The sequence below is a fragment of the Mugil cephalus genome, chromosome 10, assembly GCF_022458985.1.
Source record: "Mugil cephalus isolate CIBA_MC_2020 chromosome 10, CIBA_Mcephalus_1.1, whole genome shotgun sequence".
Taxonomy (NCBI): domain Eukaryota; kingdom Metazoa; phylum Chordata; class Actinopteri; order Mugiliformes; family Mugilidae; genus Mugil; species Mugil cephalus.
The window spans coordinates 9230250-9241761 of record NC_061779.1 but is presented as its reverse complement, the minus strand read 5'-3'; the positions used below and the strand labels follow the sequence as shown (position 1 = coordinate 9241761).

Genomic DNA, 11512 nt, shown 5'->3' with positions numbered 1-11512 from the left:
AAATCTCAGAGCTTCCAATGAGCCATGATCACGAACGGAGACCCGAGCGGCAGCACTAAACGGCAGCTGAGTGATTAAAGCCTGGAAGGGAGGAGCGCTAATGATGCAGCATCAACCTTTGCTCACGACTCATTGGCCCGGGCCTCTGCCGAGCAAACCGGTGAGACTTAATTGAAGGGTGCACTTCGTTAACGCGGCTGCCAGGTGACCACAGAGGCCCTAATCGAGAGGGGAAGCTTGGCTGGCGCGACGCCCGTCCCATCAGTCAGGCGCATTAGCTTTGTCGTGTTCACTTGGTGGCGGAGGGTGCCGACCGGAGGAGGCGTGAAAAGAGGAGAGGAAGCACCGGAAAGACGAGGGAAGGGCAAAGCGGAGAGAGAAGGGGGATCGAGGATCCACAGGAGGCGAGGAAGCCAGAGGAGAAGGATGTCCACGGGGATCTGATTATCAGATTAGGCAGCAGATGCAACATCAGCAAAAAATTTCAGCATGGAAATGGAAGCTCTCCTGGCAGGAAATTTAAAAGAAAAAAAAAAAGAGCCTAATCTTCTGTTTCTAATTGAGCAAAACCTGAGCTCAGCTAGTCTGACTCCAGATGACATTGAATTCTCATTTTCCTAAAAAATAAAAAGATTCTCTCTCCCTCTTTTTTTTTTTTTTTTTTGCAGAATCAGCTCCTGCAGGCCGCACACGGGGGAACCACGTTACTTTAACATTTTTCATTTTAATTCTTTTAATTCTGTGCGCAGAGCAGTGGGGGAATTTAGAAATTCAGTTAATCGCTGCAGTTCGGTAAACTGCATCCAGCCGAGTCCTGAGGCCGTGTTTTTCTTTTGTATTAGCCGTAATGCAATAAACTCACATAATACAAAGATATTGCAAGTGCCCCCCCGACCCCTATGTGCAGGAACCATCTTCTCACACCAGCTAGAACAGATTCTCGATTTCAGTTTTTAGCGAGAAGGGAACTTTAGAGGACTTAACTTTTTCAGATATTTACAGGATAGATCGTGTGGTTTGTGCTGCCTCACTAACAAAGGCCCAAGTCTCTCATATCTTTGACCTAGTGCTACAGATAAATGGGCCGTTTATGAGGAAAATTCGATGCAACCGCACTTTTTTTTGACCGACTCTGGGCTGAATTCCTCCTCTTCATTAGTCCAAGTACTCCACCGGGTTTATTACAGCAAACCTAAGCTCTACAGAATTTACCCAGATGCGGCTGAAGATGAATGTAATCGATATCAAAATGAAAACTCTCCTGCAAGGCTGAAGATGACGATGATCAACCTCAATTCTCGTTTTGCAGAGCACGTTGTACTGTGACCAAGCAATTTCCCTTGAGGATCATTAAAGTCTGTCTACGTCTAGTCTAGTCTCTAAACAAACAAAAAAAAAAAGATTCTGTGCGCAGAGCCGTTGTGAACTTTGAAATTTGAATGCACTTTCGAAAACATAACTCCACTTACCCCGATTCCTGAGGCCAATTTATCCCTCGGGATGAGTAAAGTCTATCTATCTATCTAATCTAATCTAATCTTTTCACACCAGGGAGAACAGATTCTAGATTTCATTTTTTAGCGGGAAGGTGACTTTTCCGTTCAGAGCTAATGAGCGGTGGTACATGAACGGCTCATTAGCTAACCGCTCAGACCTACAGGATAGATTGTGCACATGGAGCTGATTCACTAACAAAGGGACAAATCCCATATTTCTGCGACCTAGCGCTACAGATGAATTCGAAGCAGCTACACTTTTTATTTTTTATTTTTTTTTGAATTCCTCGTCCCCTGGTGCTTAACTGAGCCTCATTACTCCGAGTGCTCCACAGAGTCTGTTACAGAAAACTTAATCTTTTTGAACTTTACCCAGATGGGGTTGAAGATAAATGTGATCGATATTTCACTTTCATGATATCCCAATTTGAGGAAACCTCATATTAACTGTTTATTTCATTTTAATTCTGTGTGCAGATCAGTGGTGAACTTTGAAGTTTAGAAGAAAAAAAAAAGTCAACTCTTACTTTATTAATATGGTGGAAACCGGGGGAGTTTGGCATTACCACAGACTCTGTATATGGGTCAGTGATAATTAGGGGCTGCTCCATTATGCAGCGAAAGTCTAGTTTTAAGGTGTTCAGCCTCGACGGATTCACTCTATCACTGTGAAACGTGCACGACTCTGCCCGTGCACCGTGGCAGCTGCTTGGGGAGGAGTTGCTGTGGGGGAACAAAAGAAGCATCAAATGCCTCCCTCAAAAGCTCCGGCCAGTCTGACGCTGTCCTCGGCTCCTTGAGAGCAAAAGAGGGAGGGCGGGAGCTCTTGAACGCTTGCTCAGGTGAGCAACTTTGAAAAGCGTGGGCCCAGATGAAAAGCTCCGCCGACAACCTCTGGAGAGGAGTGGGGCCCGGCGATGAGAGGCTCCCCTCCTTGCGCCGTTGTCGAGGACACCCACCACCGCAGCCTTCCAACCGGTGCCCTCTCCTCCTCTTCCCAGGGACCAACAGAGAGGCTTGAAAAGAGGCCGCTGGGACCAGTGCATCTCTTCACTGTCTTTTATGAGTTCCTGCATGCAAAAGAATATGGAGGGAAAATCTAACAATCTGGGACGGGCCTTGTGCAACGCAGCCTTGAATTTCCTCTGCAGTTTGAAGCAACGTTGCTGGTTTGCAGAGAGATTATGAGAGATCGCGTCCCGGCTCAGAAAGCTTAGAAGTTATTAGTGTTGTAACAGCCCTGGCAGAGACACGAGGACGCGGCTGCCAAGTCTGAGCTGCAGGTCGCACTGCAAGAAAATCTGAAACTATGAGGAAATATCCTGAGTCAAGGCGTAATGTGCTTGTTTTCCGTCTATCAGCACAATTCTTCTTTTGTGTTTTGTTTCATAAATGATCTTAATAACTTATCATAAGTTGTTATTGAGATTTTCTTACTTAGTTAAGTTGAAGCTTAAATTGAAAACTACAAAACAGTTGTGGCTCATCAGAGAATGGACATGGGCCTTTTGACTGTCATAATGTTGTGGCTGATCAGTGAACCTCTTAGTACTTTGGAGCTGGATACATTCACTTGTTCAAACTAATCCATGCAAATCCAATATTCCTGTTCTATTGTCGGCTCATTTTACTTATTTTATCTCACATTTTAAAACTTTTGTATTGTTTTTTTTTTTTTTTTAAGCTGATTCTTTTTTTTCTAGTTCGTCGTTTGAGGATCAGGGGTTTCAAACTAGGATTGTCCACAGTTAGTGTTATGTGTGTGTGTGACCCTGACTTCATACCGTCAGGCTGAAGCAGCTATTCCTTGAGTCAGCCTCCACCCAACATCAGCCCGGCAGCGTGACTCAGGCGGCAGCAGCAGCAGCAGCAGCAGCCGCAGCGCTCCTCAAGGTTATCACCGGGAGCAGAGGGAGTCCTGACGTTATCTCCATCCTCTCCGGCTCAGCAGCTCAGCGTCTTTCTGCACAAATCTGAAGAAAACTTGACACTTGCTGCAGTCGAACAACGCCATTGAAAATATTAGTAATATGGTGCTTGTGCTGATAGATGCTCTAGCAGGGTGTTGCTCCAGAGTCTAACCTGGAGGACAGATCAACTTCTAAACCAGCTCGTAGTTTTCACCCTCAGCTTTGCAGAGTGTCTTAGTGTATTAGACTTTATGTTTAGGGGCCCGAAAGCTATATATTTTATTTCTAGCCACTGCAGGGAGCTGCTTTCACCTCAGATGAACCAGATAGATAGATAGATCTTACAAGGTTGTTTCTGAGCAATTTGTGTCATTTCAAATATCACTACGATCGTTTTTATTTTAATTTCTCGGCCATTTGCCCCCAAAGGAATGCAAAGCAGCGTTATCCAATCTCCGCTTTCTTTGCATGGATGACGTCCCTTTCAGATATCTCACTCAAGAGCAATGTTGTGTTAAATTAGATCAGAGAATTAGGATTTTCAGCAGTCGCCTGACGTTCCTCAGAGTGCACCAAGCAGCCACAAGTTATATGTGGAATTTTGATCTGCACAAAACACAGGACACACAAAGATTTTACTCTTTTTACCACACTCTTTTAGTTTCCTTTTAGGCTAGGCACTCAATCTTTTTGTGTTGCATTCTGGCTCCAGCGCATGTTGACCTCTCTAACTATTGTTCAAGCCTCAGTGTGCTGTGTGGAACATGTCATAAATGATGGATACCTCATGAGAAAGCAAAAAAAAAGTTAAAAAAAAAGAAGAAGGTATAGCTATTGTGCTACACTTCTGTATTCAAGTCCTTGCAGCCTGAAAAGGAAGGAGGGGAAAAATACTTTATTAGCAGGTCTGTCATGTATTGAGCAGTGGGATATATTACAGCTAGAAGCAGTTTTAAAACAAGTTGGGGCTCTGCCAAGAAAGTCTCAGAGCAATATCTTCAGCCATATGGATGAGGGAATGCTTGCGGCTCTGCTGGCACCGGGCTCTCAGACAATATTTAATATTGTATAGCTATAACCTTCTGGGAAATCATGTTCGGGACGTCTGTGTGGCTTAAATGAAACCAGAGCACCAACAGCAACTGTTCACAGTGTGTCTACATTTGTTTTCTTTCACTTAGTCCAACTATTATCTGCAATTTTTATTATTCTGCATGTAATTGACCGCAAAAGTCTCATGAAAGGATTAAATTTAGTCATGAAATGGACCGGGCAATTTGTTGTTGAGTGTAGTCGAGCTGAACAAAGTATTCATGAGTATTTTGATATTATATCTTTAATTACATTATCTTTTTTCGTGTCTTTGGTTCCAGTTTCCAGGTTCCAGGTTAAACCAGAGCCGTATATTCGCTAATATACGGCTCTGAGCTAAACAATACAATGCTTCCCCCATGCGGGCGAAAGTGGAAACAAGCTTTTGTAAAATTAAAGTAACGACTTCGAGATTATTATATAAAATCCTATATGCGGCATTTTAAAGATAGTGAAATAAATTAAGCAGTTAAACTATATTTTCATGTACCAGTAGTTTTAATGAAAAGAAACCGCAACAAGCGGAACCTTTGGCGAGCCGTCAACCGGAAGTTGGGTCGTATTTGCGTAACACCTTCTCTGATACTTCCGGTTGGGCGTTTAGGTGAGCTCGTTGATCGGGTTGAGCTCGGTTTTTGGTCATGTTTAGGAATGTTTTGCGCAAACTGGTGACAGAAACGGTTCTCACTGGCCGTCATGTGAGACACGGAGCGTTACTGCGGAGTGTGAGTCCCACCTCGGCGTCTGCGAGGAGTTTTACGGACGTGAAGGACGAAGCGCATCTGCCCTTTGACGCGTCCCTGCTGGACTTCCTGGTTTGTCCGCTGTCCAAGAAGCCGCTGAGGTGACAGACGCAGACAGAGAACTGTTGTACAATTATCATTCAATCGATCGAAAACAATTAGAAAACATCACATATTTATGTTTGCACAATTGAATCATGCACATTCTCTATCCCGGAAGAACTTGCCACACAAACATCTTTTATCCTGAGGATCAGCCACAACATTATGACCACTGACAGGAGAAGTTTATAACATTGACCAACCTATAGGATAACAAAGACCCCACTAACAACATCCTGCTGATAGACACCACAGGACACCCTCAGAAGGCCAATGTCCATTCTCTGATGAGCTAGAACAGTTGTGGAAACTCAAAGGAGACTTACACAATATTAGGAAAGGTGGTCATAATGTTATGCCAGATCAACAGTAACTTTATGACTATAACTTTACATATACATCCACAAGAAAAACTTGCTCAACAAATGCAGGATGTGATGCCATATCACTAACATTTAATTCTTTCTGTAAAATCTACATTTTAAATTTTATATATATTTTTTTCTTTACACTGTCACATCATTTGGATCGAGATGATTTGATATGATGGAAAGTAGCACCACTGAAATATCAGCTATCACAGCCTGCCGATGTTGTCCTCTGCATTCTTGGTAAACAAAATCTTCCTGTAGTGATGTTATTTAGAACAGCGTGCTGAAAGGCTGCATCATGTTGTCCCTCCCCAGGTACGAGGCTAAGACCAACGAGCTGATCAACGAGGAGCTCGGCATCGCCTATCCCATCGTCGACGGCATCCCCAACATGATCCCTCAGGAAGCCAGACTCCTGCAGAAAGACGCGGGTACATCGAGCACACCGCAGCAAGACTAGAAACCCCACCACAGCCTCTTCAGCTTATCCAGTCAAACTCAGACTCTGGTAAATGAAGTGAATAAGACTGAGACTTTGGGTAACATCTGTAAAACTGAGTAACGCTGCGCAGCATTTCTGCATCTGTACGCGTGATAGATCGCCTCACATTCATTTAAACCAGCAGTACTTTAAATCAGAGGAAGCATGTTCTCCCTGTCGATGATGGTGGGACTTGTCCCGATAGTGTCCCTCTTCGGCTTGTTCTACTCTGCCACCGTGGATGAGAACTTCCCTCAAGGCTGCACCAGCAGCAACAGTCTGTGTTTCTACAGCCTGCTGCTGCCGGTCACCATCCCCGTCTACGTCTTCTTCCACCTCTGGAGCTGGATGGGGATTAAACTCTTCAGACACAACTAGGCTTTCCTTCCCCGGAATAAGACAGGAAGAATCCACCTGGCATTGCTGAAAATGTATTAAAACTTCTATTTATGATGTGTCTGGATTTTCTGAGCCTTTTTGTTGGTTATGCATGGATAGTGGAACGTGCTATTTTACTGCTATTACTCACTGCTGAGGAAGAAAGACAAGGGAGGTGAATGAAACATGAATTTACTTTACAGCACTTATTGTTTAGGGGGAGCACTTCGTCTTTGCTTTAGAAACAATGTTATAGTCAGAGCAAACTCCTGTTGATGAATGAAAGGTTTTTGTGTGTCGCATAGAAATCTATATATTTCCAAAGAGACTGACTTAATAAAACTCGATGCAGAACACTGTTCGGCGCTGTGGTATTGTGTTAATACTCAAAAGACCTTTAATAAATAAACTTTAATGGATAAAAGGCTGTTTTTCATACAGACGGAACAAAGCTACAAACTTCAGATTGTTATCTTTATGACATAAAAACAGATTTTAAGGAAAAACTTGAAATGTTAAACCTTAAATGAAAAACACAAAAAAAACAACAGCTTTCAAAATTAAGTGAGGAGAAAATAGTTTTTCTATCCCACAAGTTCATGTTGGATCAGAGAGGATTTATTTTTTCTAACATCTATCATAACTAGCTACGCTGTGTCTTGTATACATTTATCTCCGCACGCTGTTTAAAGATGCTGATGTTTATTCACTATGTGCTAATCTGACAGATTCAACTCAAACTACTAAAACACTGAACTGTTCCAGACGTTACACAGTGTCTGATAGAGGTGATGTTGACACAGTTACAGCCACTCACGACCTCTTCTTGGTTTTGATGCTTCGGCCCTGAGTGAGTTTCATCAGCGGCGACTCCGGCCTCGGTGAATGTCCCTCTCCTTTCGTCTTGAAGAAGAAGGATTCGTTGAGTCTCATCTGGACGGCTCTGACCTGAAGTCCAACAACATAAAGTATTTCAGTTTATTCTCTTTGTACTTTCCTGTCAAAATTATTAACAGAACAAAACCCACTATGTGATTTAAGAACTAAGAGACACTTAAATCAAGTAAATGCACTAATATCACAGTTTCATAAAATACTGTGTATTATTCCTGATGTGTTTCCAACTTGAATGTCAACCCCTTTTCATGAGATTAGGTTCTGTTTGTGTGCGTTTCTGTGTCAGGCTGCATCCTGCTGGGGATGACTGCTGCCATCAAGGAGTGTCATTGTTATAGGGTGGGGATGCCCATGTAGCGCCCACTATGTGAACACGAATGATAGATAAATGAAGTGTCATTTAAATAAAAAGGAAACCAGTAAATGTTGGTGGTCGAATACATTTATTACTGCCTCTATTTTCAGCTGTGGATTAATAGACGCTTAGTACTATTAATCCACGATGAAGGAACATGTCATGTCATGCTTTTGTCCAGTAATAAGGGCTGTAATTGCTATTTGTTAAATTACCTGGTTGTGTGTTTAGTTTGTACTCATCTTCCATTTTTTGATATTATTTCATTCTATTTGTATTTTTCTTCATCTATTTGCAACTGCTACTTTATAGAAGCAACTGCAATGATGAATCACAAGAATTTCATTGAAAATTAAAAGAGTAGTTTTTATAAAAAGTCATTTTAGAGACACAGAGAACTGCATCATCGTCTGAAAGTGGATATCTTCTAATAGGGAAATGGTAAAAAAGAAGAAAAAGTAAGAGCTATCAGAGAGAGACTTGTGATTTATTCTATTGTAGTTACGGTGAATAGGATCATGTGCTACCACCTGGGTCAGATCCAGCTTCCCAGAGCGCCAGGTCAAGTCGTCCTCGCTGGAAGTTGTCGTGTCAGAGGCCTTGACCTCAGACTCGGACTGGGGACTCGGAGTTCCTTCAGCTCCAAAAGAGACCTTCTTCTTCAACTCTGTTCCTTTAATTTCACCCGGTGGCTCCTGTGTTTTCCGGTCACTGAACTTTTGTTCACCTTCACCAGCTGTAATTACCGACAGACGTCTCCCGATGTCTTTCCTCGCCCTCTGAGGCAGGCTCAGGTCTAACGGTTTCAAGTCCTCGAAACGTAGAGTCTCCTCACTTTTTAGGCAGAAGCTGAGGTAGGAGGAGAGCTCGGCGGTGAAGAAGTTTTCCGTTTGAGTAGAAGTGCTCACTGCAGACGAAGGAACCAATGGCGACTCGTGAATGTGTGGATGGTAAGAGGTTTTTATCTGTGCAACATCTGGAGAGGGGTTCACAACAACTGCCTCATCCAGGTAAGGATTCATCACGCTGGAAGGTGAAAGTTTGTTCTCCTGAGAAAGTCTGGCTTTGAACTCCATGTGTTTCTCCTTTTTAAGTATTTTTTTATCTTGTGGTTCATGCTCATTTGACTTTCTGACGTTCTCATGGAGGTCTTCGTGAAGCTGTGATGAGCACCAACGCTTGCCTTGCTGTGAGAACCCTTGAGGAGACGCCATGAAAACTTCATCCCCCTCCTCGCCGCTGGAAGGCTGGGGGGGAGATGCTCTGAATGTCTTCTGGGTGATGAATAGGTCCTGGCTGTTGTACTCGTCGCAGCTGCACTGAGACTCGTTCTCTGTCGCTGTGACCTGTGGACAGCTCTCGCCGCCCCTCACGGCTTCCTTCTCTTTGGGCGACGAAGAGACGAATTTAGGACGTTTGACACCGATGTACTTGGGCGGTAAATCAAACATAACCTTGTTTTTCCTTTTGGTTTTCTTCAAGGCGTCTTGAGTCACATGGTCGGGCTTTGGTTTCTCAATCTGACGCGGATCTGATGCTTCAAGCGTCTTTGTAGATTTTCTTTGTGTAAATATGAGACTGTCATCTATCTCCGAAGCTGACCTCTTCTTTTTCTTCTTTTCTTTCTTCTTTTCTTTCCTTACTCCCATAGCTTCCTTGAATTTGGAGCTTTTCTTCTTCTTCTTCTGGATGCTCTCGGGCGTCTTCTCAGCCGTGCCGGCTTTTTGTTTTTGTCCTTTTTTGGCCTTCTTGGAGTCCTTTTTTCTTTTTCTTTTCACGTGCTGAGTCCAGGGTTCCAAGAAGAAATCTGCGTCCTCAAACTCCATCATCATCTGTTTAACAGAAAGAGGACAGTACATTTTTAAAATGTGCAGTTTAATACCAGTCGGCGACTGTAGGAATCTACAGAGGAGGTACTTTAGGACATTTAAGATCAGATCTGGACTCAGTTTAAAAGATCAGTATCAGAACACTTAATTTGGGGATGCTTTGTATATTATTTAGTGGTTAACCAAAGGAAAGACAATAGATTATGATGGATATACTGTTCAAACTGATAGGAGGACATTTTATTTATACAGCAGAGAACATTTGAATTGAACCCTTTAAAACTCCTTTTAAATAGAGTTTATTGTCTCTCTGGCACATTATTACTTAACATTATTATTAACTTAACAGCTTCATTATTTAAGATTATATTCAATGTTGCGTCCATAATGACCTATTTCGAATTATTTGAGTACAAAGTTGTCTTCTTATTATATTTGCTGTAGTTTAACTGGTCAAATATAATTAATTTATAAGTAATGTGAGTTTTTTAAAACAAATTTCGCAGTATTAAAAAGTTTCTTACTGTCTTTGCTAAGAGAACGATAAAGTTGATACATTTTCAATAGTTTTAAGTTAATTAAAAATGGCGCCTACAACATTGTATCCAAGAGCTGTAACTCTGTTCGCTGAAACCAATGGTTTAATATTAGTCGCATACAACTCTGATAAATTCTTCTAAATTTTCTACTTTCAAATTTTAAGCAGGAAACTGGAGCAATAACAAGAAATGTATAATATCTTTTAGCAAAACCACTGACTGAAAATTAGTTTTCGTTCGCCTCTTTTTTGTTTGTTTTTCCGCGTTTTCACCGCATATTTCCGAATTTTAAACACAAATTCAGAAAGATTAGCGTCTACACCTAAGAATTGTCACAATACAAAAAAGATTTTAACTTATAAATGAATAATTACCTCAGAGGTCAAATTCAACTCCGTAGGCAAAATCAACTTCAAAGTCACCGCATCTGCCGCCCAGAGTTCGTGTTGCATTCATTTCACCTGGGAAAGCCTTTAAAGTAAACAACACATTTGTAATTTTTCTTAAAAGGAAGAAATGCAACCTTGTGCCAAAGCAAATAACAAAGCACATGCTACATGCACATTATAAATATACCACACCTTATTGTCATAAACTGTCTGTGGAAGAAACAATTTAATTGAATGAGTTATTGTTGCAAAAACTGCTTTTTCCACTAGATGTCGGAATTGCTGCTAAAACGTGAAGCGTTACTTTGGGTGTTAAGGAGTCAAATTAATCCATATGTACATGAACGTACCACGGATAATTCCCTGCGACATAGCTGCGTGAGGTGGGAAGACATCTTTCAAAATAAAATGCTATCTATCTATCTATATATCTATCTATCTATCTATCTATAAAACATCTGATCCTTGCAAACATTATTTCTCTCATTCTATACCTCATGATGAAAAATGAACCATGCAGTACAACAGACTAGTCCATAGCTCTAGATAGGACAGTTTTTCCTTCCAGTGTTTTCCTATGTCCTATGCTTTTACCAAAAAAAAAAGAAGAAGAAGAAGAAAACACACAATGAAAGGGAAATCATCTTAACTCAATATAAATGTTTTCAGGTTCTCCAAGAAAGTTTTCATTTAGAAACTCTATAAAATCATTTTTCTTAAGATCACATTGAAGAAGGCTGTTACATGCGATGAGTCTTCAAACTCTGTTCTGCTGATTTCCTAACATTTTCCACAGAATTTTACACAATTGAACAACAGCAATATTGATACTGTTATTAACTCGGCACCAAACACATTGTCACAAAAGCTGCACTTTTTTTTTTTTTTTTTTTTTTGCACACACCGGATATTTTTAGGTTTCTTTTCATC

General features: G+C 41.5%; 2 protein-coding genes across 3 annotated transcripts; one reads left to right on the top strand and one right to left on the bottom strand.

The window, feature by feature from the left end:
* The first annotated feature begins 5074 nt into the window (after window positions 1-5074).
* Window positions 5075-6421, top strand: zgc:162634 (uncharacterized protein LOC555881 homolog). 2 transcript variants are annotated; one of them, XM_047597300.1, is made up of 3 exons: window positions 5075-5342; window positions 6030-6218; window positions 6288-6421. In XM_047597300.1, the coding sequence occupies exons 1-2, from the start codon at window positions 5140-5142 to the stop codon at window positions 6172-6174; spliced, it is 348 nt and encodes a 115-aa protein (XP_047453256.1). In that variant the 5' UTR covers window positions 5075-5139; the 3' UTR covers window positions 6175-6218; window positions 6288-6421. The 2 variants fall into 2 exon arrangements, with proteins under 2 accessions (XP_047453256.1, XP_047453255.1); XM_047597299.1 differs by having other exon boundaries at window positions 6030-6360.
* A 965-nt stretch (window positions 6422-7386) lies between these two features.
* On the bottom strand, window positions 7387-10610 carry si:ch211-176l24.4. Its single transcript, XM_047595859.1, has 3 exons — window positions 10568-10610; window positions 8353-9657; window positions 7387-7521 (listed from the first exon to the last, which is right to left on the bottom strand). The coding sequence occupies exons 2-3, from the start codon at window positions 9655-9657 to the stop codon at window positions 7387-7389; spliced, it is 1440 nt and encodes a 479-aa protein (XP_047451815.1). The 5' UTR covers window positions 10568-10610.
* Between the last annotated feature and the right edge of the window lie 902 nt (window positions 10611-11512).

Bases quoted from the DNA above. Each gene is read 5' to 3' on its own strand.
- zgc:162634 (XM_047597300.1), top strand. From the start codon at position 5,140: ATGTTTAGGAATGTTTTGCGCAAACTGGTGACAGAAACGGTTCTCACT. The intron at 5,343-6,029 runs GTGACAGACGCA...GTCCCTCCCCAG, and splicing joins CTGTCCAAGAAGCCGCTGAG to GTACGAGGCTAAGACCAACG.
- si:ch211-176l24.4 (XM_047595859.1), bottom strand. From the start codon at position 9,657: ATGATGATGGAGTTTGAGGACGCAGATTTCTTCTTGGAACCCTGGACT. The intron at 7,522-8,352 runs GTAGCACATGAT...GTTGGACTTCAG, and splicing joins AGCTGGATCTGACCCAGGTG to GTCAGAGCCGTCCAGATGAG.